The 27,766-nt window shown below is 39.8% G+C and overlaps 1 protein-coding gene across 5 annotated transcripts; it reads right to left on the reverse strand.

Annotated features, from left to right (window-relative positions):
* Positions 1–816: 816 nt before the first annotated feature.
* Positions 817–27,766, reverse strand: ZBTB43 (zinc finger and BTB domain containing 43). Of its 5 annotated transcripts, XM_072748590.1 has the most exons (4): positions 27,581–27,719; positions 23,305–23,429; positions 23,150–23,201; positions 817–6,390 (listed from the first exon to the last, which is right to left on the reverse strand). In XM_072748590.1, the coding sequence occupies exon 4, from the start codon at positions 6,365–6,367 to the stop codon at positions 4,964–4,966; it is 1,404 nt and encodes a 467-aa protein (XP_072604691.1). In that variant the 5' UTR covers positions 6,368–6,390; positions 23,150–23,201; positions 23,305–23,429; positions 27,581–27,719; the 3' UTR covers positions 817–4,963. The 5 variants fall into 5 exon arrangements, 4 of the variants coding, with proteins under 4 accessions (XP_072604691.1, XP_025865102.1, XP_072604692.1 ...); XR_011999845.1 differs by lacking the exons at positions 23,150–23,201; positions 23,305–23,429 and having other exon boundaries at positions 817–1,172; positions 4,723–6,390; positions 27,581–27,694; XM_026009317.2 differs by lacking the exon at positions 23,150–23,201 and having other exon boundaries at positions 27,581–27,717.

Here is a 27,766-nt window from a genome sequence, read left to right on the forward strand (position 1 = left end):
CCCAATAAAGAGCATGGGGACATTACAGAGCAGTGGAAAGAAGCATCTCCGAGTGTTGCAGCCATGAATCCCAGCTCCACTCTGCAGCTACTGTTCAACATTGGGTAACAGGTCTACCTTATCTCAGGCACAGCAGGCTCATGCGTGAAAGGAGTGTACCTAAGGCATCAGCCAGGGTCTCAGTGTGAAACAGAGGGCACGCTTAGCTGCGATGCCTGAGTTTTATAAAAGGACTATTTATCAAGGGTGTGGGCAGGGCTAGGGAACTTCTGTGAAGACAGTGAAGCTCTTGAGGGCTGGCAAAATGGAGAGTCAGGACCAATCCTCAGCTGGCAAGGACAAGGAGAGGGTGTGGTCACCAAACCCTGAAGCTGTCTGACAGGAGCTGTGGCCTTAGGCAGAGGAGCCCAGCCACTGTCAACCCATACTGGGCAGGAAGGAGCCAGCGCAGTGAATTCTCTCTCCTCTAACCTGCCAAGCTCCATCCAAAGTTATCTCTGGCGTACCCTGACCAGAAGACAGCATAGGTCTGCAAAGGCAGGCCTCCAGAGAGAAGCACAGAGTAAGGAGGGGTCTGAAGAAGCTAACAGAATGTCTAGCACACCTAAATACCTGATGGAGCTGGTGGGCAGTTAAAATGAGATAAATTATCATAAATACTTGGCACAGCAAATGCTCACTCACTACCCATTTGGTCAGACTACACATTTGGCATTTACTTATGAAAAGGCCACAATATAACTTTTATTCTCAAGGGGCAAAAGCCAAGATGAAAACAAAGACATGTGGTCATATAACCAGAGTGAAAAACAAAACTTTTACAAAGTTGACGGATAACATTTATTAAAACATGTCATACAAAAGGGCATGGTCTCTTCTATAAGAAGAAAATCTTAAACAGTAACATTCAATAAAGTAAAACCATGCTGTACACTGAAGACAGCAATATATAAAGACAAAACTATTCAACTTTTGCAACACAGGCATAACATTTCACAAAATATCAATAAGATATGCACCTAATGATAATCTGTTTATCATCAAATGGTTTTGTGGTCTAAGAGTCACTTGACTTGCATAAGTAAAGTAATCTTCTGGAAGAAACATTAGGAACCTCATAAAAGGAAAGAAGGCAGCAGCAACTGACATTATGACACAGGCTTCAAGCAACACTAAAAAAAAAAAAAAAAAAAAAAAAAGTCACATTTGCAAAATGTGTTCCAGCATCTTCCCATTGGGCACTATCAGTAGAGATCTGAAATAAGAAACATGTACCTTAAAAAAAAAAAAATGTACCTTTAAATGTATAAGTAGCAAAGAAAAAAACCAACCAAACAAACCCTGGTTTTACTAAACAAAGTTAGTCACCCATGAAAGCAATTAGAACACAAAATTAGTGTGGCACAGGTGGGGGTTGGGGAAGGGAATAAATATGTTGCTTAGTTTCCAGCATTACTAAATTATCAGAGATCTTTACAAGGACAAAAACGTGGATCTGGTGTGATGGAGTCCTCTCCACCCTCACCCAAGTGGGGGGCTGCAGCAAATCCCCCTCCCCAGGACAAACACAACTGAGCTGCTTCTGCTCTGCCCCCATGTCACTTCAACAGCAGCTTGGGAGAGCGCATGCCTCCACAGGAAGGGGTCACTGAGACCAAGCAGCTCTTCCCAACAGCTGGAAGCCAGTGCTGGGTCAGTTTAGTTCAGCAAATGGCCACCAGAATCAAGACCCTCTGGGCAGACTCTTTGAAAGTCGTGGCCTACAGAAGGGATTAGAGGAAGGTGAGATCTACAAATGAGAATTAACAGGCTGGGGCCCAGAAGCGCCTGAGGATAGACCTCAATACTCAAGGAAAGGCTACTGTATTCCTTCCTTAGATGATCCCTACTTGACCAAGTAGATTGTTGTGATGTATAGATAAAAAATAAAAGGCATGGTATAAATACTAATATTAAATACCACTGGTGGTGCCTTGAAGCCCTTTCCCACTGGGACTGGAGAAGAACCACAGTTAAGACTCAAAGTAGGGGACAAATACCTAGGTTGTAGGCCATTAACGCGATCCCTGAAAGACTGTTTGGAAAATGTTACCCACAACTATCCAAACTCATTTGGAAGGATAAAGATTTTCTAAAGCTGTACTGAGGCTAAGGAAAGAGACTATCCAACCCGAAGTGGGCAGGAGAAAAAAGGTAGTAATCCAGTATGATCTCCTAATCCTAAAAAGCAAAGTGTAAAAAAATTCACTTTCACTATCCAAACTAAGGCAATCTCTTTCCCCCACCTCTCTGAACATGGCCAGCATTTCAGATGCCCAACCATCTCACAGGGTCTGGCTGACCCGATTAGCAACCCAAATTTTAAAGGAAACCCCAACTACCATAAACAAAACAGCAGATGTGAGGAACTTACATTTTAAATTCTATACTTAGCTGATGTACATCTAAGGATTTCAATAAAAGACACCTTTCTTCACAACACATGAAATAAGTCCCAGCACAAGTGACTACTTCCCAAACTGCCACCCAAGGGCTGCCCACCACTCCTGGTTAAACAAGAGTTCTTCATCATTACTCATAACAAAGGTGCTGTGCTAATTGCAGCATAACTGAAGAACCATTTTTTTCCCTAGAATTTTTTATTTATTCTAGAATACTTTCTAGAATATTTTTATTTTACCTCCCAGACTCTTCTCCCATAATGTCCCAATGCTCATCTGAATAACAATCTTAGTGGGAAACAGCACATCAAACCTTCCAAACAGGCAGAAAATGATTTGCTAATACCATGGGAGAAGGTGATCAGTTTTGGCAGAACAAAATGGCTTCACTGCCTTAGTACTGAAATTAGTAGGAATAAAAAAACAATTTCTCCTCACACATAATGGCTAGGATCATTCCTAAAATCCATTGGCTTCTAACATGGAAAAAAAAAAAAAAAAAGAGAGGAGCAATTGAACTTTGCTTGCACAGTCACCTCTATACACATCTGTCAGGTATGCAGAGAAAGGACTGTTAACTGGTGAAATTTCGACACAAAAAGAATATTAATGTGGCAAACAACCAAGAGGTAATATCTAGTTTCTAGGTTAAAAAAATCAATATATATATATCTATAATAAAGTTTTAAATACAAAGTGCTTTTTATATATCGAGAATGATACAGTGTTAATGAATAGATAGATCCCTGTTCTGTAATGTTGATTACAAGAGTTAACTGGTAAATAAGTACTTTCTTTCTCCCTTCCAGACAAGGTTCAACCAGTAAATGCCTTTGTGGTTGGAGCTTGAGGACTCAAGGCAATTGCCAGCAATGTCTATCACATTAGAGCAAAGCCAAACTTTTAAAACAAAATTTCGACGGGATGAGCACTGGGTGTTTTTCTGTATGTTGGTAAATTGAACACCAATAAAAATTAATTTATAAAAAAAAAATTTTTACCTCAAATCCAGGAAAAGTTTTTATTTTCAGGAAAAAAGTTTCCACTTGGAAGTAAAAGACCAGTAATTTGTGGAAAAGTTGACATAATAGTAGCACCCTGTCCTACCCTAGTGAGAACTTCAGGTATATGACACAGCTTGAAAGCATCCTGAATATATGCTTCCTTTTTAACCTAAAACATCTGACAGAGCTGCAGAAAAGGTCGCAAGAACAGCTGCTTTTCTTGCTGGTTTCTGGTAAGTACAGCTATGTGGACTTGTAAATTTATGCAGCTTTACCTAGAATTTGGGAGCATGAATCTGTAGACTACTTTCTAAAGTTAGGATTCCTTTTTTCCCCCCTTGAAAACACATCCCAGCACTCCTAAAGAACTGGCAGCATTAGCTCAGTGTGCCCCTCTAAAACCACATCCTTTACCAGTGTATTTTCAAGATTCCTCTTGCTTGGGCAGTTGTTTTTCTCCTGCTGCTCAAAACTCTGCTACTTAGCAACTCTCACTGACAGTTGGAGTGTCACTATAGCCCCCTATAAACTCCTTATGCTTGCAGGTAACTCTCAACCATGACTTCTGGCTCATTCCCACTAACTGTGGTCACTGAATGACCTCTTCAGGAAGCATCATAATCTGAGAGAGAAATGGCTGCAGCAGTCAATGGTACCATGGTAGAGTCAAAGCAGGCTAGACGCCTACTAGCCACAGTGCAGATCCCACTGTGTGGATGCTATAATTAAACAGGATTTGGGACAGCAAACCAATTAGAAATACCTATCTCTGGCACCCTAGAGAATTACAATTAGATACAATTGTCCAAACTAAATGTTAGTACTAAAATACAAAATTTTGCCTTATCAAGAATCTGAAACACATCGTGACAGTGGCATCTCACAGAAATTGAAGCTTGTACCGTTAAGTTATTTGTTTCATACTTAGAACGTTGCCCTCTTAGCATCGCCATAGTTTTTAGTTAAAATACCCTTTAGAGAAAATAAAACCAGAGAAGAGAGCTCTGTTAATCAATTTAGCATCCTAGGAATCACATTATTTGTAGCTTTTACATTAAGTAGCATTTCATTCAGTGAGGCAGCTACCAAAACAAATCCACATTACCTAAGTATCTATGGGGAAAGCTAAATAAAATTCCAACATGACCTTGTAATGAGTGATCAAAATTTGCTGCCACCTGAAACAGAACTGGTAGGTTGGAGTCCAGTTCCAAGCGCAGGTGTCTCTATCACCAAGTCCACCTGCCTCAATCTCAACAATGGGCCTGAAGGTTTACCTTGCCAGTTGGGAGGTGGGTTAACTTCTCCCCATTACCCACTCCAGGCCTGGACAGGAACATACAAATTTGAGGAATTAGATTTTTAAATTGGCCTACTTAGAGCTGGTCTTTCAGAAATATCTTCCATTTTTTTTAAGCTTCTCTCATAATAGCAAGTAGCACGCATCATCTGTGCCCAGATTTGCATAATTACCATAGTTTATTTTTGTGCCTGCCACTCAAGGGCCAGATCCTATTTTTAGTTAGCCTCAGTCGTATTCTGCTCAGCCTTTGCAGCTTCGTAGGACTTGGTACAAGAAGTCACATGCCTGTGGAAACTGTCCCTCCACATAAATCTCTTTGCACAGATATTACACTCATACGGCTTTATGCCTGTATGAATTTTCATGTGGCCCACGAGATGATGCTTCATTTTGAATTTCTTACCACAGACACCACAGCCATAAGGCCGAAGACCGAGGTGCATGCTCATGTGTCGATCTCTCTGACTCTTGTGAGTGAAACTTTTCCCACACTGACAAGGATACAGCTTGTCGGTGGCGGAGAATCCTAAATGGGAAGCTTCTTCTTTAATCCCTGTAACCATTTCAATATTCTCACTGTAGCCTGATGCTAGGGCAGCCTCCTGTCTATGCCCAATTAGATTCCCATCTGACCTCTCTCCAGAAAACTCCTCCATAGAAGAGCCATAGAAATCCACCTGCTCATCATAATTGCTTTCATCAGCCTGTTCATCAAACTCTGCTTCCACTTTTTTTTCCCCGATATGAAAGTCTTCCTCTACTCCTGAAGGTTGGATGGAGTGCTCTGTCTGAATGGTATTGATGGATTCAGTGACCTGGTGCTCATCATAGGGTGCGTGCACATCCATGCCCTCACATGCCTGTTCAAAGCGCTCAGGCTTCACGTGGATCCAGCGTTTGTGAGCCATTATGCTGGGTTTGCTGTACATGGGCCGGGTGTAGTGGAATTCGGCACTGTCGCTAGCCCCCTCCTCTCCATCCTGGCTCGCCATTTCTGTGCTCAGCCGGTCATGCTCTGTGGACGAGTTGCTGGGAAGGTATTCATGCTCAGTGAGCTGAGATGACAGCTCGTCTTTGGTGCTCTCCTCTTCATTCTCTCCATCCCTTAGTTCTTGGGCTTTGGGGAAATCAGCATGGCCCCCCGAGCCTAGCTCAAAGCTCTCTACTAGGCCATTATAACTACTGCTGCTTGGAGACTGGTGGTCACTGCCATGATTTAACTTCTGACAAAGGACTGTAGGATTTCCCTCTAAAACCTCAGTGCATTTGTCTACCACATGCCACATCTGGAGGAAGCTTGCTGCTGTTAAGTAACTAACAATTTCTAGAGCAGGCATTACTAGACGTCCCGTATAACTAGACAGGAGAATGTTCTCAAACACCCTTGGGTTCATCACATCAGGTAAAACAATCCTCCTGCTGTTTTTCAGGAGTACCTGGTCACAAAAGTAGGGTGAGCTGGCAGCAAGAACGGCTTTGTGTGCCCGGAAAATGTGGCCTTGGACAACAATGGAGACATCACATAATTGTCCTTGCTGGCGCTGCTGGTTCAGTTTCTGCAGAATGGTACTGGAAAAATCAGGAAATTCTACTCGAAAAGAGTTTGTTCCAGGCTCCATTTCATCACAAATCTTGTTCAGTGCTACAAGAGAAAAAAAAATTAGTACTAATTCTGGCCCATACAGAAACTTGTTCACTAAGAAAACAAAGACAAGTTCGATAGTTCCATAAAGTCCCCTTGCCTGTGCGTACTGGTAGGTGGAACATTCATCCCCCAGAGCAAGTCTTGCAGGTGTGAGTATGCCCCAAACAGGAACCACCCACCACTCTTCAGTATTAACTCCTGATTTTGCCTATGTCTGTGAATGAAAGAATAGAAACCACAAAGATGTGATCTGTAAGCTATACAAATCTCCTAAATCAAGCCAAGTAAATATTTCTAGTCAAAACAAACATCCTATCCAAAAGGCCAAAAATTTTAAGAGACCTCAGATTCGATCCATATTTGCCAAGTTGGGGTGAGGAAGTGAGGATGGAATTGTGGGAAGAAGGAAAAACTATGTAAAGGTTCTGAGACAAGAATGAACTCAGCAACTGTAAGGAACTACAAGGAAACCATTAGGCTAGATGCCAGTGCAGGAGTGAGGGAGAAAAGGGTTGAAGTGTCCAGAACAATCTTGCCTTCGGTCCCTCAGCACCACAGGGGCAATCTCACTGAAGCCCAAATTATGTGAGTTTCTCTGGTGGCCATCAGAATTCTAGCTCTTTATGAGCTTCTGATGTGAAGCAGAATGAAGCAGGATGGCAAGGTATTCCTTCTATCTGGTGGTCTCCAAGTTGTTTATAGACCAAAGAGCATAGTAAATATTGTCCCTGTTACTGAGTGAACTCAATCTGAAGATAAAGTTGTAACAAAGAATAAAGGACTGTGTTGTAGTGACGACATTTACAGTAGTAAATATATTTTGTGGGGCAGTCAAGCATTAGAGAAAATTTCTAACCCAGCAACAAGCAACAAGATAAACACTGTTTGAAATCCTGCTCATGCCCCATAATTCCATAGTAAATGAAAATAAACTAGTAAACCCAAGAGATTTATTGGTGCTATCCATCACCTAGCTCTAATACTATATCCAATGTTAAATACCAGATTTTATAAGTATGAGATTAAACACAAAACAAAACAAACCCCCAAAGACTGAAAGTCATCTTTCAGAGACAGGGAGAAAGATCAAGAAAATAAACTAATGTTTCTTAAGTAATTACTATATAGCAGAGACTGTACACCTTTTTATCACTTAATCTTTATAATGACTCTGCAAATGTGGAGACTGATATTCTCAAGTTCAGCTATTTCAAGTAACTTTCCCAAAGTTAAAATAAGAACTAATTTGTATTAAATTGGGATAGGATTCTAGGTCTGACTTCAAAGTCTATGCTATTTTTCCTATAACATCCATCGCCAGCCTCTTCTGGGAAGATGCCAAAATACCAGGTTAGTCATTAATAATTAACAAGTAAAGACAGTATTTTTGTTTATTTTTATTTATGTAAATTCAATCAGCGAATGTATAATACATTATTAGTTTCAGATGAGAGATCAGTACTTTATCAGTTGCAAATAACACCCAGTGCTTATCACATCACGTGTCCTCCTTAATGCCTGTCTACAAAGAAGTATTAATTTATGGCTATACCTCTTAAAACATTTTGTGATAACTTAAACAAAAGTAGACCAGGAAACAAACTATTCAGGTATTTGCAATTTCAAAAGAAGAAGTTAATTAGTACATAAGCATAAGACTTAGAAGCATGGAAATTCTGAGAACGATATCTAGGTAAACATTCTCTGCTGGGCCACAAAGATCACCTTAGACTTTTGAAAAAATGGTGGGGTGGGGGGAATACACACACGTAAAAGCATTTACAGAAAATTGCTTAAAAAAACAAAACTCGGGGGGATCCCTGGGTGGCTCAGCGGTTTAGCGCCTGCCTTTGGCCCAGGGCGTGATCCTGGAGTCCTGGGATCGAGTCCTGCGTCAGGCTCCCAGCATGGAGACTGCTTCTCCCTCTGCCTGTGTCTCTGCCTCTCTCTCTGTGTCTCTCATGAATAAATAAATAAAACCTTAAAAAAAAAAAAGTAAAAAAAAAAACCCACAAAATTCGGGATGCCTGGGTGGTTCAGCGGTTGAGTGTCTGCCTTCGGTTCAGGACATGATCCCAGGGTCCTGGGATCAAGTCCCACTTCGGGCTCCCCCGGAGAAGCCTGTTTCTCCCTCTGCCTAGGTCTCTGCCTCTTTGTGTCTCTTATGAATAAATAAATAAAATCTAAAACAAACAAACAAAACAAACAAAAAACTCTTCACTATTTATTCCTACTATTTCCCAAAGAAAATCACCATTAAAAATTCATATATTTGGGATCCCTGGGTGGCTCAGCAGTTTAGAGCCTGCCTTTGGCCCAGGGCATGATCCTGGAGTCCCGGGATCAAGTCCCATGTCGGGCTCCCTGCATGGAGCCTGCTTCTCCCTCTGCCTTCTCCCTCTCTCTGTGTCCTTGTGAATAAATAAATAAAATCTTAAAAAAAAATAATATATTTCTAGAAACTTCTTTGTGCATATGTCAGAATAAATCATTTATATCCTTTAAAAATCCCTACCCAAATGGGTTCATTATGTACATTTTACATTTTTTTCTCACTTAATAGAGCTTGCAGATCTTCTGACATGGTATAGACTGATTGTGTCCCCCAAAATTAATGTTGAAACCTATTCCCCTAAGGTGATAGCATTTGGAGGAGGGCCTTTAGGTGATGAGACCACGAGGGCAGAGCCTTCATGAATAAAATTAGTGCCCTTATAAGAGAGATACCAGGGGTGCCTGGCTGGCTCAGTCAGTAGAGTATGTGATTCAATCGTGAGGTTGTGAGTTTGAGCCCCACACTGAGTGTAGAGTTTACTTAATAAAAAAATTTAAAAATTAAGAGACACAGAGACTACTTTGCCCCTTTGGCCATGTGAAGACACATGGAAAAGGCAAACCATCTATGAACCAGGGAGTGGATCCTCCCTAGAATCTGTAAGTGCTTTGACTTTAGACTTTGGAGCCTCCAGAACTCTGAGAAATAAATTTCTGTTGTTTATAAGCTACCCAGTCTTTGGCATTTTGTTATAGTAGCCCAAACGGACTAATGTATCACATTAGTACAGAAAGAGCTAATGCAGTTCTGTTTAATGACTATATAAGTCCTACTATATGGACATATCCTAATTTAAGCAGCTCTCTTCTTATAGAATTTCAGTTGTCTGGGCTTTAGAAATTATGAGCAATGCTATTATAATATACACAATATAATTATATATCTGTGCATAACTATCTCAGCATATCTTTGGAAACATTTAAAGGTAATCTCTACCAGTGGGACTGCTTTGACATTTTTTTAAAGATTTTATTTATTTATTCATGAGAGACACACAGAGAAAGAGAGAGAGAGATCGAGAGAGAGAGAGGCAGAGACACAGGTAGAGGAAGAAGCAGGCTCCATGCAGGGAGCCTGACATGGGACTTGATCCCGGGTCTCCAGGATCAGGCCCTGGGCTGAAGGCAGCGCTAAACCGCTGAGCCACCTGGGCTGCCCTGCTTTGACATTTTTTTTTTTTTTTTGACATTTTGATGTATATTACCAAGCTACTGTCCAGAAGGGTTGCACCAAGTCATACTCTTACCAACAGTAAACAACAGTGTCTACTCCTCCACAGTCTTAACACTAGACATCATCAAACCAGAAAAAAAAAGTTTGCAAATCTAAGTGAATATCCATGATTCATTGTCGTTTTGATCAACATTTCTTTAATTATGAATGAGAAAGATATTCTTTATTCATGTTTACTGGTCATTTGTTTTTACTATAAATTATCATATTCTTTGCTCAAATAAATTGGGTAATTCATCTCATTGATTTGTAGTTTTTTATAAACGAAGGAAATTAACTTTGAAATGTATATAAATTACCCAACCTTCGCTTTTATGGCTCCAGGGTTTTGTATTAGACATAGAAAGGCATTCCCACTCCAAGGTTATTTTTAAAAAGTAAAAAGAATTACTTAGTTTTCCCCCAGTACCATTTTTTTAAAAAAAGTATTTAAATGTTTACTACACAAAGAGTTTGTTTTGGCATAAGGAATAAGGTTGGGATCCAGCCCTTTTCCCTCCAAAGTATCTAGCCTATTTTCCCAACACTATTACTAACTACTAATCTTTTCATCTCTCTCTTTTTTTAAAAAAAGATTTTATTTATTTATTCACAAGAGACACACAGAGAGAGAGAGGCAGAGACACAGGCAGAGGGAGAAGCAGGCTCCATACGGGGAACCCAATGTGGGACTTGATCCCAGGACTCCAGGATCACGCCCTGGGCCGAAGGCAGGCGCTAAACTGCTGAGCCACCCAGGAATCCCCTCTTTTCATCTCGATGAAAGTGTCTTTTGTGGTATCTTAAAAGACTGAGAACAATACTTTTAAAAACAATTCTTCAAAAATCAATGTCATAAGTGATTAATAGAGAAAATGGTGGAGTAGGAAGTTCTAGGGATTAGTCCCTCTACCAAAACAACCAGTAAACTGCTGAATGATCAGAATCAACTATTTCAGAATTCTGGAATCTGATCAGACACTTGTAGCAACCAAGACAATGCTCACTGAAGGGAGAGGCTGCTGAACCTCACTAAAAGACCTGTATGTTGTGCATGCACAAACCAACTATAATCCCCTGCCCCAGCCTGTGGGACAGCGGCCCACATTCCTAGAGTGGCTGGCTCACACCAGGGAGGACAACAAGGATTAAGTCCTTCAAAAGCTGTAGGGTTTGCATTCTGGCCAGTATGGTGGATCCATACAGTTTTGTTTTGGCCCCCATAGGCTGCAGTGGCTTCCCCAGCAGCATTGATTATAATTTTGTTTCTCCCAATCATAAGATTTTAAAATAACAAACACTCCCCCCCCCCGACCCCCCAATTCCCCAGGACCTGGGTCAATGTATTTAAAGAAGTCTGTCAGGTCACAGGCCAGCCACAAAGATACAGCAACAGAAACTTCAGTGACTACATGCAACAAGGGGTACAGACTGCAAAATCATTTGGAAAAACTGTCATGCAAACAGACAATTACAGCCCTCAACAAGTAACAAAAGAAATCCCATAGGATGTGAAGAATCTGATTTCAAGAGTTACCATACTAGAATACTTAAATGTTTAGCTCTCACCAAAAACTACAAAGTATACCAAGAAAAAGGAAAATAGGTTCATTCACAAGAAAAAGAATATTAGAAACTATCCCTGATGATTCCAGACATTGGAATTACTAGTCAAAGTTGTTAATTATTTGCCTGGCATATGCTCAAATTGCTTAAAACAAAAACCTTACTATGGACAAAGAACTAAAGGAAATCAGGAGAAAAATGCCAGTAAGGAGCTATAAATTATAAAAAGGAACCAAATAGAAATTCTGCAGCCACGAAGAATAATAGCCATATCGTGGGCTGTACTATATCCCCCCCAAATTCATATGTTGAAACCCTGACTCCCCAAGTACCCTGGAAGGTGACTATTTTGGGAGGTAACTTTTATTTTTTATTATTTTTTAAAAAGATTTTATTTATTTATTAGAGAGAGAGAGAGAGAGAGAGGCAGAAACAGAGGCAGGGAGAGAAGAAGCAGGCTCTCTGCAGGGAGCCTGATGTGGGACTTGATCCCAAGACCCTGGAATCATGCCCTGAGCCAAAGGCAGATGCTCAACCACTGAACTCAGGTGCCTGGGAGTTAAGTCCTTTATTTTTTATTTTTTTTGAGGTAAGTCCTTTAAAGAGGTAATTAAAATAGGGTTGTTAAGGTGGGCCCTAATCCAAACTGACTAGTATTCTTGTAAGAAATAAAATTTGGGACACACAGAGAAGCATGTGGAGTGTGCACAATGTGAAGAAACAGTGAATAGGTGGCCATCTGCAAGCCGAAAAGAAAGTTCTCAGGAAAAATCAAATATACCAACACCATGGTCTTGGTCTTCTAGCCTCCAGGATTGTGAAAAAACAAATTCCTGTTGTTTAAGCTACCTAGTCTGTGGTGTTTTGTTTGAAAGACATAAGAAACAAATACAAGTTGAAATTTAAAAAAATCCATGAGTTTAATGGCAAATTTAAGTAGGCAGAAGAAAAAAAAACACAAAGGACAAAGCAATTGCAATTATCCAGTCAGAGGACAGAAAGAAAAGTGAAGAGAAATGAGCACAGTCTCATTTCATGGTATCTGTGGGATACCATCAAATGTACCAACGTGCATACCATGGTGGTCTCCAAAGAAAGAACAGAAACAGTTTTAAAAGAAATATTGGTAGAAAACTTCCCAAATTTGATAAAAGACAAACCCATACATCGAAGAAGCTCAAAAACTCCAAGCAGGGTAAAATTAAAGAGATCCACATTAGACACACTATAAGTTAAATAGCAGAAAGTCAAAGGGAAATGAAAGCAGCAAGAAAGAAGTGCCTCATCACATAAAAAGGGAGCTTTAATAAGATTCACAGCTAATTTCTCATCAAAAAAACGTGGAGGCCAGAAGGCAGTGGTATGATATACTTAAAGTGCTAGAAGAGGGCAACCCTGGTGGCTTAGTGGTTTAGCACCACCTGTAGCCCGGGGTGTGATCCTGGAGACCCGGGATTGACTCCCATGTGGGCTCCTTGCGTGGAGCCTGCTTCTCCCTCTGCCTGTGTCTCTGCCTCTCTCTCTCTCTGTGTCTCTATGAATAAATAAAATCTTAAAAAAAAAAAAAGTGCTAGAAGAAAAAACTGTCAACTAATAATTCTCTATCTGGCAAAACTATCCTTTGAGAAATTAAGACATTCCCAGATAAAAGTTAAGGGTATTCATTACCATTCCTCTACAAGAAATGATTAAAATGGTGTCCTTCATGGCAGCCCTGATGGCTCAGTGGTTTGGCACCTGCCTTTGGCCCAAAGTGTGATCCTGGAGACCTGGGATTGAGTCCCACGTTGGGCTCCCTGCCTGGAGCCTGCTTCTCTCTCTCTGCCTCTCTCTCTATATATATCTCTCATGAATAAATAAAATCGTAAAAAAAAAAAAAAGTGTCCTTCAGGCTGAGATAAAAGAATACTACGTAATAATTCCAAGGCCTATGAAGATGTTATCCATGACAATAACATGAAGGGGGTGGGATAGAGATGTGAGGAGCACAGTGTTTGTATACTATTGAAATTAAGTTTGGGGGCATCTTGGTGGCTCAGTTGGTTAAGTGTCCATCTTTGATTTAGGCTCAGGTCATGATCTCAGAGTAATGAGATGGAGCCCCAGGTGGGGTATGCTTTAAATTCTCTCTCCCCACCTCTCCCTCTGCCATTCCTCCCCCCCCGTCCCCCCCCCCACTGCTCACACACATGTGTGCACTCTCACTTTCTTTCAAAAAAAGAAACTAGGTTTGAATTAGTCAAACTTGGTTGCTAAATTTAAGATATTGATTGTAAACCTCAATATAACTAAGAAAATAATATACAAGAAAAGGAGAGAAGAGAATCAAAATGGCATACCAAAAAAAGAGTTAATAAATGTTTTTATCCTATTTTTGTAAGTAACTGTTTTTAAAAAGTAGTAATGGAAGAACTATGGAAAAAAAACATACAAGATATACAGAAAACAGCTAAATGGTAGAAGTAAACCCTTCCTTATCAGTATTTAAATGTAAATGGATTAAACTCCAATTAATAGGTGGAGATGGGCAGACCAGATTAAAAAACATAGGATTTATTTATATCTTGTCCATAAAAGACAAATAAAATGATAGAAAAGATATTCCATGCAAGAGTAACAAAAAAGAGCTGGAGTGGCTGTATTATTATCAGACAAAATAGACTTTAAGTCAAAAAGGTTATAAGAACAAAGGACATTATATATTGATAAAAGGTTCAATCTATCAAGATAATATAACAACCATAAATATGTATGCACCTAACAAGAGAAACATATATGGAACAAGATATTATGAGGCAAAAATGGACAAAATTGAAGATCCGATTCTGATTCCTTACTTTCAGTAATAGAAAAAAACAGACTTAGGATCTATAAGGAAATAGAGAATTTGAACAACATTACAACAAATCAATGACACCTAAGACATAACACAGATCACAAAAGTAAAGAAGCTCTGATACATGCTATAATATAAACATGCTAAGCATGCTAAATCATGCTAAACATTAAAGAAACCAGACACAAAAGGACACATGATGTACAATTCCACTTATGTGAAATATCTAGAATAGGCAAATTCAGAGACAAAAAACAGATTAGAGGTTATCATGGGAATTACGAATGGGAGTTATTAATGGGTAGAGTTCTCCTTGGTGTGATGAAAAAAATTAGGGGGTAGGAAAGTGGTCCTGTTTGTATAACATTATGAGTATAATTAATGCCACTTGAAAATGGTTAAAACAGCAAATTGAGTGATATATATTTTTAACACACATTTTTAAAAAACCTGGGAGAAAAAAAGCAACATAACTTTATTTTCAACTATGTCAAGGTGTTAATGGTCCTTATAATTTAAAAGTATCTGACCCTCTGGGGGGGCCTGGCTGGCTAAGTTGAAGTATGTGAATGTGACTCCTGATCTTAGGATTGTGAGTTTGATGGGATCCCTGGGTGGCGCAGCGGTTTGGCGCCTGTCTTTGGCCGAGGGCGCGATCCTGGAGACCCGGGACTGAATCCCACGTCGGGCTCCCGGTGCATGGAGCCTGCTTCTCCCTCTGCCTGTGTCTCTGCCTCTCTCTCTCTCTCTCTCTGTAACTATCATAAAAAAAAAAAAAAAAGGATTGTGAGTTTGAGCCCCATGCTGGGTATAAAGGTTACTTAAAAATAAAATACTTTAGAAAAATAAAAATAAAATGCAAGTATCTGACCTCTGCCCTTATCTTTGAGTGAGTGTGGTATTTCTATACATTCCCTGTTCTTACTAACATGCAAAGCCTGAACCTCTCCTTCAGGTTTTCCTGTTACATAAGCCATATTTGCAAACCCATACGCAGTTGTGATCTATATTAATAGGATAGCTGCTGTTTCAATTTTTAAAAAGACTTTCACAGAAGTAATTAACTCACTAAAATAATACATAAACAAGTAAACCAACATAAAGTACTATATGCAAAGTACTCTGGGGGAATTTCTATGATGGTCAAGAAATCTCACTGTCCAGAGTTTATAATATGGCAGAGGAGATTAAAACAAACAAACAAACAAACATGCATACAACCCTATTATTCAAGGCAAAGCATGATAAAAGCACCACAAGAGAACTATAAACCCAAAAGAAATTCAGGGGAGGGGACCTGGTATATCCTACAGTCATATATCCTTTCACAATAAATTTTAGGATCACCAGAGTAGAGGAAAGATTTGAAAGCAGTATATAATCCTCCTCATCTACCATATCCTAACCAAAATAATCAAGGAAAAATGAAAAAATTGGATTTAGTCTTGCAAACCAGGGACCAGAGTAATCTGGTTAAACTTTAATTAAGCATAGAGTGGAGATGGGGCCAGACTGAGAGACATTACCCCTGCAACTCCACCTACGACCCCTCAAAATCCTGATAAGAGTAGCAGCGATCCTGAGATAAGAACACTAATGCCTGTTCATTTGGAAGGTACATCCATGGCTAAAACCCCAGGATGGATGGACTATGGGATAGGTCCTGCAGATTGGCAATGTTCAGAGCTTGCTGCACTGGAATACCAAAGGTTTCATAAGCCTCAGCAGAAATTTTTAGAAACTTGACATGAGAGTGTGGGGCTGAGTAGTAGCCCCAGGAAGGAAACAAAGGCACAGCCCATCATTTGTCAGCTGGGCCAAAGAGACTAAAGTAGATAGGTCTCTGGTACTAGAATTTCACCAACACAGAAGAAAGTACACAGAGCTCAAGCTCTCCTAGGAGTATCTAAGACCTAGCATCTGGTCCCAGACATTCAATTCAAGCTAACCCCTGGTTGTCAGGATAATTCAGCTCGTCCTCCAGCTAAAGAGCTGAGAGTTGATTCTAACAACGTTTGGGTATACAGTAAAAGACCTCAAAGAGGGAAAATTTTCAGACCCAGCAGGATGTTTTCCTCTAAAGAATAAAAAACCTGGTTGGTTTTATTCTAAGTACACACAGTCTGTATATACATTCTACAGTAACAAAAAAGAAGAAAATAGTAAGGGATAAACAAAGAGCACAGTTGTTTTGTTTAAAGTAAGCTCTATGCCCAATGTGGGGCTTGAACTTAAGACCCTGAGATCAAGAGCCACATGCCTTGCTTGACTGAGCCAGCCAGGTGTCCCTAAAGAGCACAGCTTAGACAGCATTTTAATTTTTATTTATTTTAATTTTTAGTAGGTTCCATGCCTAGGGTGGAGCATGAACTCACAATCCCAAGATCAATACCTGAGCTGAGACCAAGAGTCAAACACTTAACCAAATGAGCCACCCAGATGCCCCTCTAATATAGTATTTTTAAAATGACGTTTCCAGGGGCACCTGGGTGGCTCAGGCAGTTAAGCATCTTCCTTCAGCCTAGGTCATGATCTTGGGGTTCTGGGATTGAGACCTGCATCAGGCTCTCTGCTCAGTGGAGAGTTTGCTTCTTCCTCTCCCTCTGCCCTCCACTGTGTTGTCTCCATCTCTCTCAAATAAATAAGTAAAATATTAAAAAAAGTTTCTACAAACTTATGAAAACATGGTCTTTATGAAAAAAAGAGCTGATAACTTAAAGATACAGAGAAACTAATAACAGAGTAGAACTGCAACAGTAGAAAATGGAATCAGTGATGTGGAAAGCACTCTGGGAGAACTTCTATCAGACTACAGAAGGATGCAATTAGCAATTATGAAAACAGCAAGATAAGAGAATAGAATATGAAGACAGGGGGAGGGGGAAAAAAAAAGAATATGAAGACAGAGAATAGAGATTCAATGTATGGCTAATTAGTGTCCTTGAGACAAAGAACTGAATAAAGTAGAAGAACTAATCAAATATTTGATAGAAGTTGGGATGCCTGGGTGGCTCAGTGGTTGAGGATTTGCTTTGGGTCCTGGGACTGAACACCGCATAGGGTTCCCTGCATGGAAACTGCTTCTCCCTCTGCCTGTGTCTCCGCCTCTCTCTCTCTCTCTCTCTCTCATGAATAAAATCTTCTTAAAAAAACCAAAAAACACAAATATTTCATTGAAGAAAATTTCTGAATGAAAAATCTTGAGTATTTAGAAGTCTTACATCAGTAGTGGGGACAAATTAGCCCCAAACAAAATGCAGCTCTGGTCCTGTTAAACAGATCTTAAGAACAAGCCTCAAAAGGATCAAACTATTTAGAATATTTACATAGTACAAAGATATCAAGAGCCCAACAAAGTAAAACTCATGTCTGGCATCCAGTGAAAAATCACCAGGCATGCAAAGAAGCAGGAAAATATAACCTATTAATAAAGAAAAAAAAACGTAATCAATACAACAGACCCAGAAATGATAAATTTATAAAACTGACAGAAAATTCTGTATTCCATATGTTTAAGAAAATTAAGCACAGTAGCTAAATAGGGAAGCTATAAAAAAAAAAAAAGACTCAAATTGAATTTCTACAGATTAAATACAAATAAGCAAACACTGAGAATAACAGAACACTACAGAAGAAAAGATCAGTGAATCTAAAAACAAAGCAATATAAACAACCTAAAATAAACCAGAGAGGGGGAAAAAAGGGCAGGGGAAGGGGAAACAAAGTATCAGTGAACCATGAGACAACTTCAAGGCACCTAACTGGAGTCCCTGAAGGAAAGCAGGTGGAATGTATAAAAACTGTAATTTTTTTGAAGAGACTATAGCCAAAATCTTCCCAAATTTCATGGAAACAAAATCCACACATCCAAGAACCTCCACAAACTCCAAGCACAAGAAGCATAAAAAGAACTTCACTAAGCCATACCATAATCCAATTACTTCAAACCAGTGATGAAGAAAAACTCTTAAAAGCAGCCAGAGGAAAAAAGACCCATTGTGTACAGTGAACCAAGGATAAGAAAGGCTGCAAACTTCCTGTCAGAAACAATGGCAGTCAGGATAGACAATTTAAGGTAGGAGGCATCCTCAAAGTATTAAAGGAAAAAACCTGTTAACTTATATTCTATACCAAATCAAAATAGCTTCCAATAAAGGCAAAATATTTGTTCAGATACAGAAAAGACAATAGAATTCATCACCAAAAAAGATCCAAAGTCAAAAGAATGGGAATACGAAAGCAACAGTAAACCAGGCAATGTTATCAATGTCAAAGTAAGATTCCATGTAAAAGGCATCAAATGGGACAAAATCTTACTGTTCTTATTTTGCAAGTTTATTCTTAGTTGATGAATTTCATAATTCAGTGAGGTTTGTCTTGCAAACTGTGTAAATATAACATATTCTTCAAGAAACAAGTGACAGAAACATAACTATAGTAAAAAATATAAATTTCTTCTTTTTAATCTTTTTTTTTTTTTTAAGATTTTATTTATTTATTCATGACAGACACAGAGAGAGAGAGAGAGGCAGAGACACAGGCAGAGGGAGAAGCAGGCTCCATGCAGGGAGCCTGACGTGGGACTCGATCCAGGGTCTCCAGGATCATACCCCAGACTGAAGGTAGCGCCAAACCGCTGGGCCATCAGGGCTGCCCTCCTCTTTTTAATCTTTAAATCAAGTAGGCAAAGGATAATTAGGGCCTAGAAACTTAGATTGGTATCATTGGTAATGCTAATTTAACTGAAACATACAACCTCTACAGGCTACAAATAATACATCTTTTTAAAGTTTTTATAGGACATTTACACACACACACAAAATGGGTAAAGAGCGTGTCAGTTATTCTCAAAGCAAAAATGCATACATACAGCACGTCTGATTATGTGATTACACAATGTAATAAATCCAGGAATATTAAAGAATAAATTTTTAAAACCCCATCTAATAATTAAACAAAATCCTTAATTCTAAAACAATGAAGAAATTATTTTTTTTTACAATGAAGAAATTAAAACTGCCATGTCCAATTTACAAAATTAGGAATAAGAAATGTAATATAATAACATTATAGAAACTATAAAATAGAAGACAATTCCACACTTAAATTTTAAAATCTCACTGATAAAAAGTTTTACAGAAAAATATAAATTTTCAGAATTGACCTGAGAAGAAGAAAAATCCAAACAGATAATTGTGGAGAATTTACACCAAATAATTCACATGATTTCCAAAAGCATACCAGGTCTAGAATAATTTATAGGAAAATTCTACAAAGCAAATTAATTTCTATGCTATAGCAACTGTTTCAAAGGAGAAAAAAAGGAGCAAGGGAATAACAATGGAAGAAAAACCTACTACTTTTATTTAAGCCTTGGTATTGGGGCACCTGGGTGGCTCAGTTGGTTAAGCTTCTGCCTTTGGCTCAGATCATGATCCTAGGGTCTGAGATCCAGTCCCACAGCTGGCTCCTTGCTCAGTGGGGAGTCTGTTTCTCCCTTTCCCTCTGCCCCTCCCAACCCCACTTACTCATACTCTCTCTCAAATAAATAAAATCTTAAAAAAAACAAAAACCCTAGTATCAAAGTTAGATACGAAAGAAAAAAACTCTAAACCCACCTCACTTACTAACATAGAAAAATTATAAATCACATGGCATTCTGGTCTGTTTTCTTTAATCTCATAGGGGTCAAGTGCACCGTGAGTGTGGCACTGAAGAAATGGAGTTCTTGCTCCCATCCCACTTAGGGCAAGCTCCCTGACTGTTGTAAAACTACCACCAGAAAGCCAACTCACAAGCTCTCTCTGAGCTCTCTTCAAGACCACTCTTGGTAAACACAGATCATTACCTGTGCTTCCTTCTACAAGTGACAGGGAGTGCTGGGAGATGACCCTGGGAAGGTCTACTCTGCTAAAGGTGCAATCTGAACTCTAAATGTGGGAGCTGAGGGCAGCACTGGAAACTCAGTGAGATGCTGTGAACTATGTTCAGGAAAAACAATCTGCTGATGCACTTAAAAGCAAGTCTGAAGTACTTCAGTAAGTCTGAAGTACAGGCTTAATTTCAAGATTTCAGCAAATTGAGGTTTGAGGTGATGAAAGTTTAACAGTGAGTATGGAAAAGAGAGATGGAATCGGTAGGGCTGACAGAATTGGCAGGTAGGAAGATGCAAGGGTAGGGCAAGGCACAAATAATACCATCAAGGGAATGAAAAGATAACCTCCAACACAGGATGCAAATCACATTAACTGTTAAATGACCTATATCCAGAATATATAAAGAACTCTTAAAATGTAATAACAGACAACTGAAAATGGGCAAAGGATTTGAATACGCATTTCTCCAAAGAAAATAAACAAATGAGCAAACACCAAAGATGTTCAGTATCATTATTCACTAGGGAAATGCAAATTCAAACCACAGTGAGATATTACCCATTCAGATGGTTATGATAAATAAGACAGACAAAAACAAGTGTTGACATAGATGTGGAAGGATCAGAACCATTACACACTGCTAGTGGGAATATAAAATGGGGCAGCCATTTTGGAAAACAGTTTGGCAGCTCCTCAAAGAATTAAACATAGAGCTACCATGTAACTCAACAATTCTACTCATAGGTATATATCCAAGAGCATTGAAAACATGATATCCACAAAAACTTACACATAAATGTCCACAACAGCATTATTTATCATGGCCAAAAAGTGGAAATAACTCAAATGTCCTCATCTGATGACTGAAAAAATAGAAGGTTTTATATATATACAATTAAATATCATTCCATTTTATTATGTATGTAATTATTAATTATTTATGTATTGTTATTATACTATGTCATTCTCTTGGCAATAAAAAAGAATGAAGTGCTGATAGATGTGATAACACGGTCGAACCTTGAAAACATTATGCCAAGTCAAAGAAGTTAGACACAAAAGGCCACGTCGTATAGAATTCCATTTATAAGAAATGGCCAGAATAGAAAGGTTTATTTTATTTTATTTTTTTTTATTTATGATTAGAAAGGTTTATAGACAAAAAATAAATCAGTGGCTGCCAGAAACTAAGGGGAAAGGAAAAGGAAGTGAAATTGGTTTGTGTGTGTGTGTGGGGGGGGGGGGGGGACTGTTGAATGAAAATTCTAAAATTAGACTGCAGTGATGGGTAAACAACCCACTGAATATACTAAAAAGTTTAAAAAAAAGATTTTATTTATTCATGAGAAACACATAGAGAGGCAGAGATACAGGCAGAGGGAAAAGCAGGTTCCCTGTGGGGAGCCCAATACAGAACTTGATCCCAGGACCCCAGGATCACAACCTGAGCCAAAGGCAAATGCTGAACTACTAAGCCACCCAGGTGCCCCTCTAAAAAACTTTTAATTGCACATGACTTATACCTCAATAAAGCTGTTTAAAAAATAAAGTTACGGGATCCCTGGGTGGCGCAGCGGTTTGGCACCGGCCTTTGGCCCAGGGCGCGATCCTGGAGACCCGGGATCGAATCCCACGTCGGGCTCCCGGTGCATGGAGCCTGCTTCTTCCTCTGCCTGTGTCTCTGCCTCTCTCTCTCTCTGTGACTATCATAAATAAATAAAAATTAAAAAAAAAAAATAAATAAAGTTACCTATACTGACCACAAAGTTTCCAAACTGGGTAACTAGGAAAATAATTTTAATTAGTAGGAATAATAACAGCATCTACTATTTACTAAATGCATGGATTGTACCAGAATCTGTATAAAACCACTGTATTTTATGTCATTAATCCTTAAAATAATCCACTGGATATGTATTTTTTATTCCTACTGTATAGAAGAGGAAACAGAGGTTAAGCTACTTGCTTAAGGTCATATAACCAGTGGGTGGTAAAGTTGAAATTTAAATTCAGAACACTTGCTCAGGCCCAATACAGCTAGAAGACAATATGGAAGATAAAAGTGAATACTATTTTCACAAATACACAAGTGAAATAATCTATAATATACAATGTATTCCTAAACTCCAGAGTAAATTATTCACCATCCTCAGACTTACTGAAGTACTAGCAATTTTATTTATCCTGCCCATAGTTTCAGAAAAACAAAACACCAACAGTAACTATTCTAAAACATGCATACCTATCCCCGCTCATTCCCTACATGGTTCACGGAGGCTCTCTGGCTTTTTTAAAAGCAGAGGACAACAAGGAGACTGAAGAATCACTGAGTTCTACATGACCTCCAAGATCTCTTCCAACTTTGATGAGTTTAACAGTTGCCTGTATTCATTATACAGCTAAAGGACAGTATGCCAAATGTTATGCATCATTTAAACACAATTTCATGTCTTAAAAACACAGACAGCATTATAATAGGGAAACAGACCCATCAGTCTTGAAGCCCTCCAGAGATTTCTTAATCAGAACAGAGGGTAATTTGCATACTTACTGTAGGGAGCACATTTAAACACAGTAAATACCACTTTAGTAAATCTAAAGGCTGGTACAAATGTACAAAAATACCAATACCTATGCCTACCAAAATTCTTTACATTAGTCAAATGCTTTACAAGTTCACAAAGCAGACTATGGAAACTTGGGTCCTGCAATACCCCTGAATCCTCATATTCATTTTAAAGATGAGCAAACTAAAGCTTAGGAAGGTTAAAAGACCTGCCCAAGGTCATATATCTGAGAAGTGATAGGTCAGGATTCAAATCAGTTTAATTGAAATCTAATATTTTCCAATGTTAAAAAAAAAAGTCACTCGGCAGAGAAGTTTCTCTGAAATTAAATGCCGTAAGGGTAAGATGTAGAACAGCGACTGACCTTAAAATATGCAATAGCTCCTCCACAGAAGAGACGTAAGAGAAATTCTGGTCTAGAGCAATTAAATATAACTACATCATTATTTTTGCTGAAAAAGAAACCATTTTAGTAAATAATTTTTAAAAACCTGTCTTTTTAGTAATTTCATAGCTTACCTAATGCAAAGCTGGATTCCTGGAAAAAAAACCCCTTATGCCATGACCATCACAAAGCAGTATGGATGAAAGAGGAAGAGGAACCCATTTCTCAGTTTTGCTTCAAATTAAAATTGCACTGACTTCTGAAAGAAAAAAAATCATGTTGAAAATGTAAAAAAAAAAAAAAAAAATACTGGTGACATTTACTATGTCCATGTGCCTTGCTAATAAATACTACAGGTGTGTGAGCAGCAGAAACTAAACTAATCAAGATCGGTATTTTTGGTTATATTAACTTCTGTACTTTCTTTGCTTCTGTGTTGTATTTAAGAGACTTTTAATTTTGAAATAATTTTAGATTTACGGAAACCGCTGAGCCACCAGGGTTGCCCCAGTTTTATTTTAATTTTTTAAAGATTTTATTTACCTATTCATGAGAGACACACAGAGAGAAGCAGGCTCCCTGTGGGGAGCCTTATATGGGACTCAATCCCAGGACCCCAGGATCAAGACCTGAGCCAAAGGCAGACGCTCAACCACCGAGCCACCCGTGCCCCTCTTGCCCAGTCTTAATAACATCTTATGTTACCATGGCACATTAGTTAAAAGTAGAAAACCAGTATTGATCAATGTCTATGTAATTTTACAGAATTGAGATATCCTCTGGAAAAGTGTTTTCGGTCTCCAGATCATTGCCAATCAGCACCTCTACAGGCTCTCCTAATTGGAAGACTTTAGCCAAAAAACTTAGTAAAACCTATTTTAGGATTTTTTTTTTCCTATTTTAGGATTTAAAAAAAATTACGCTACCTACTTAATGAGGTTTGGTTCTGGTCTCCTTTTAATTTTAAGCCACTGCTGAATGTTTTACTTAAAACTTCAGGGCAAACATTCCATTGTAGGAAACTCTGAGATTCAAAAGATTCAAAAGAGAAGGTTTTGTTCTAATCACTAACTCCCCATTTATCAGTCATCCTGCCATTACATTACAATATAGCCAAGGAAATGGTTTTATTTTATTTTTTTAATGTATTTATTCATGAGAGACACAAAGAGAGAGGCAGAGACACAGGTGGAGGGAGAAGCAGGCTCCCTGTGGAAGCCCAATGAGGGACTCCATCCCAAGACCCCAGAATCACAATCCGCCAAAGGCAGGCACTGAGCCATCCCGGTGTCCCAAAGAAATGGTTTTAAATGTACTCTCAAATTCCTTAGCACTTGGAGTAAGAAGCTCAAATCAAGAAAAGCAGAAGGCCGAAATAGCACTCAGTTTCAGGAAAATGATTAGCTACAAACCAACAAAATAAAGGAAAGTTGTTTTCCTCAACATGTTACAAATAAGACAAAAATCTTTCTTTTCCAACTGTAAATATAAAGAAGGGAAAAACGGGATCCCTGGGTGGCGCAGCGGTTTAGCGCCTGCCTTTGGCCCAGGGCGCGATCTTGGAGATCTGGGATCGAATCCCACGTCGGGCCCCCGGCGCATGGAGCCTGCTTCTCCCTCTGCCTGTGTCTCTGCCTCTCTCTCTCTCTCTCTCTCTGTGTGTGACTACCATAAATTTAAAAAAAAAAAAAAAAGAAAGAAGGGAAAAAATAAAAGTTCATAAAAACGTAGAGTACATTCAACTGATTTTAAGAGGCATATTTCAAAATTTCTGCAATCAGGATATGATGGCCAAGTGGAAATTTTAATGCTTGTCACTGCCTGAGACAATGATAGAGCATTCCTGAGAGCCACATCAGTGTTTCTGAAGGCACAAAAGAGGACACTGTGGAAATATATGGACTCAACTCTGAACTGAGAAGTACTCAAAAAGAGTAGGAATGTTAAAAATTTAACAAACACTTTAGCCAATTTTTTCACTTATTTTTCTTTTTATTTAGCATTAGAATGATGTCTTTTAAAAATGTCTAAATAAGTCTAAAAATATTTTCTAAGAATTTTTATAAGCCTAAATGATTAAAAAAGCACATGTCATAGCTAAATGGACGGTGTTTTTTTCTCCTTTGGTGGTACAGAAAACAATCAATGGTATTAGGATTCAATACAGTATTAATTCAGCTGCAATATCTCACAAGAAAGCTTGAAAAACTACCATACTGGCAACCTGATAGCTTAAATAAGAGAACATAACATAAAGGCCTCCCCCATTAGAAAACACACAGGAAATGACATATAATTTTGCATTATCATAATAACAAGGCTATTTTTCCAACCCTAAAGTTTTCTTTATGTAAAAAGTAAAATCTTTCCTCAAATTTCCCATGGGTCTGCAGCAGATGCCTACACTGAATCCAAGAACATGGAGGGAGAAGAGCCAGGGCAGGAATTTGCCACAAGTAGAAAGCTTAAGGGAAGATTTTAAGCAAATTCTTTTAACTGAACTCCTTTTCTGAGGACATTAGCTATGACGAAAGCAGGTATCAACAAACGTAGGTTCAACTAAATATTCCTAAGACACACAAAATAAATTTTTAAAATCACATATTCAAAGAGCTGCTTAGTTCCAAGCTTCTCCAAAGAGCAGTTTGGGTTGTTTGGTTGGTTGGTTTTATTCTGTACTATGGTAAAATACATTTAACATAAAATTTGCCATTTTAAAGTGTACAATTAGTGGCATTAAGCACATTCACAGCATTGTGCAACCATCACCACTATCCATTTCCAGAACTTTTTTCATCATCCCAAACTAAAACTCTGTATTCGTTAAACAATAATGCTCCATCTCTTCCTGTCAGGCCCTGATAAGCTATATTCTACGTATGTCCCTATGAATTTGCCTATTTTAGATACCTCACATGAGTGGCCTCATAAGATATTTGTTCTTTTGTGTCTGGTTTACTTTTCCGGTGAGTACTTTAGTAAAGAAAAGAATGAATCCTGGGGATCCCTGGGTGGCGCAGCGGTTTAGCGCCTGCCTTTGGCTCAGGGCACCATCCTGGAGACCCGGGATCGAGTCCCACGTCGGGCTCCCGGTGCATGGAGCCTGCTTCTCCCTCTGCCTGTGTCTCTGCCTCTCCCTCTCTCTCTCTGTGACTATCATAAATAAATAAAATAAAAAAAGAAGAAAAGAATGAATCCCAAATTATTAGGTTTCTTATCATTTAACTGTAGATACTGACACGATCTCTGAACTATGCATACAGCTTTCTCAGAAATCCTGCTATTCCATGAGCCCCATGAGGCAGAGAATCTTAGACTGACTCTTCCTTAGCCTTAGACAGGTCTAGTTCAGCAGCTGTAACGCAAAGAGCAGGCTCTTGAGAGCCCCGGAGGCCATCCTGGGGTAAGGGGCTGGAGCAAAGGGAAGTGGAGGGCTGTGCAGGCCAGAAAGCCATGCATAAAAAAAGACAAGTATGTATCAAGATACTTTGGCCCTGAGATGGTCTCTGGTTTGTCTCCCAGGAGGAGTTCCTGCACCAGCACACTTGGGCTGGGCGGCACCTGTCAGAGTTGAGGCCAGACTGCAGTGTAGTCACTGAGACTGTCACCAGTTGCAGGAAGCTTCACGGGGTCATGAGTCATTCTGCATGGCTCAGAGGTCCGGGCAAGCCTGCCCTGCTCCGCCCAGACAAACCTAGTTAGGAGACGCACAAACAAGAGAGAAAAGACACAAAACTGGCAGAAACACAGACGGCCAAAGAACAAGGCTGACAGGCAGGCCATGAATGACAGTGAGGACTGAGAGGGAAACACAGGGTCAAGAGTCACATAAGCAAAGTAGAGACAGAAAAAAAGGGTGCAGATAGAGATGTGCTCAGCAAGAGAAACTGGGGAGAAATACAAAGTTGATAGTGGCAGAGTTCAGAGGCAGAAAGGGCAGGTGACAACAGGTGACAGAGACGTCAACAGAGGTGAAACACTACTTAGAAGCAAACGGAGCCAGACACCAGCCAAGTCCGGGTGCTGCCTGTCTCCCGGCTTCGGCTCAAACCCGAGGCCGCCACGCCGCACCCACTCGGTGCCCCCGAAAGGCCGGCGGACGTACCCAGGCGGGATCTCTAAGCGCTCTGGCCCGCCGAGGTCCGCCGCCGCGGGGTGACCTTGGACGAGACGCTGCTTCGGGGGCCTTGGGTGTCGCGGTCCGCGCACCGGGCTGGCTGGAGACCGTAGGAGTCGGCCTCGGGCGCGGGGACTCCAACCGCCCGAGCGCGGCTTCTTAAGCATCTGGGTCTGCGGAACGGGCCTGCCGGGCCGGGGGCGCGCGCGCGCCGGGACCTGCAGAGGAAGCCCTTAAACCTCTCCGGCTGCCCTCCCTGTCCCCTGGCTACCTGTTGTCCGACTTCGCCGTACCTGCTAAGGGCTCCGCGTTCACATAACCCGCCCGCGGGACACTTTCCGCCGCCAGCGTCAGGCCCGTTCAAGCCGTAGCCACCGCGACCGCCTCAGCCTGCACCTCCCGCCCCCGGAAACGCTTCCCGGTTCCGCCCCCGAAACTGCCAGTGCTTCCAGGGGTGCGTCAGAGAGAAAACGGTGTGC

This window comes from Vulpes vulpes, chromosome 2 (genome assembly GCF_048418805.1).
Source record: "Vulpes vulpes isolate BD-2025 chromosome 2, VulVul3, whole genome shotgun sequence".
Taxonomy (NCBI): Eukaryota; Metazoa; Chordata; class Mammalia; order Carnivora; family Canidae; genus Vulpes; species Vulpes vulpes.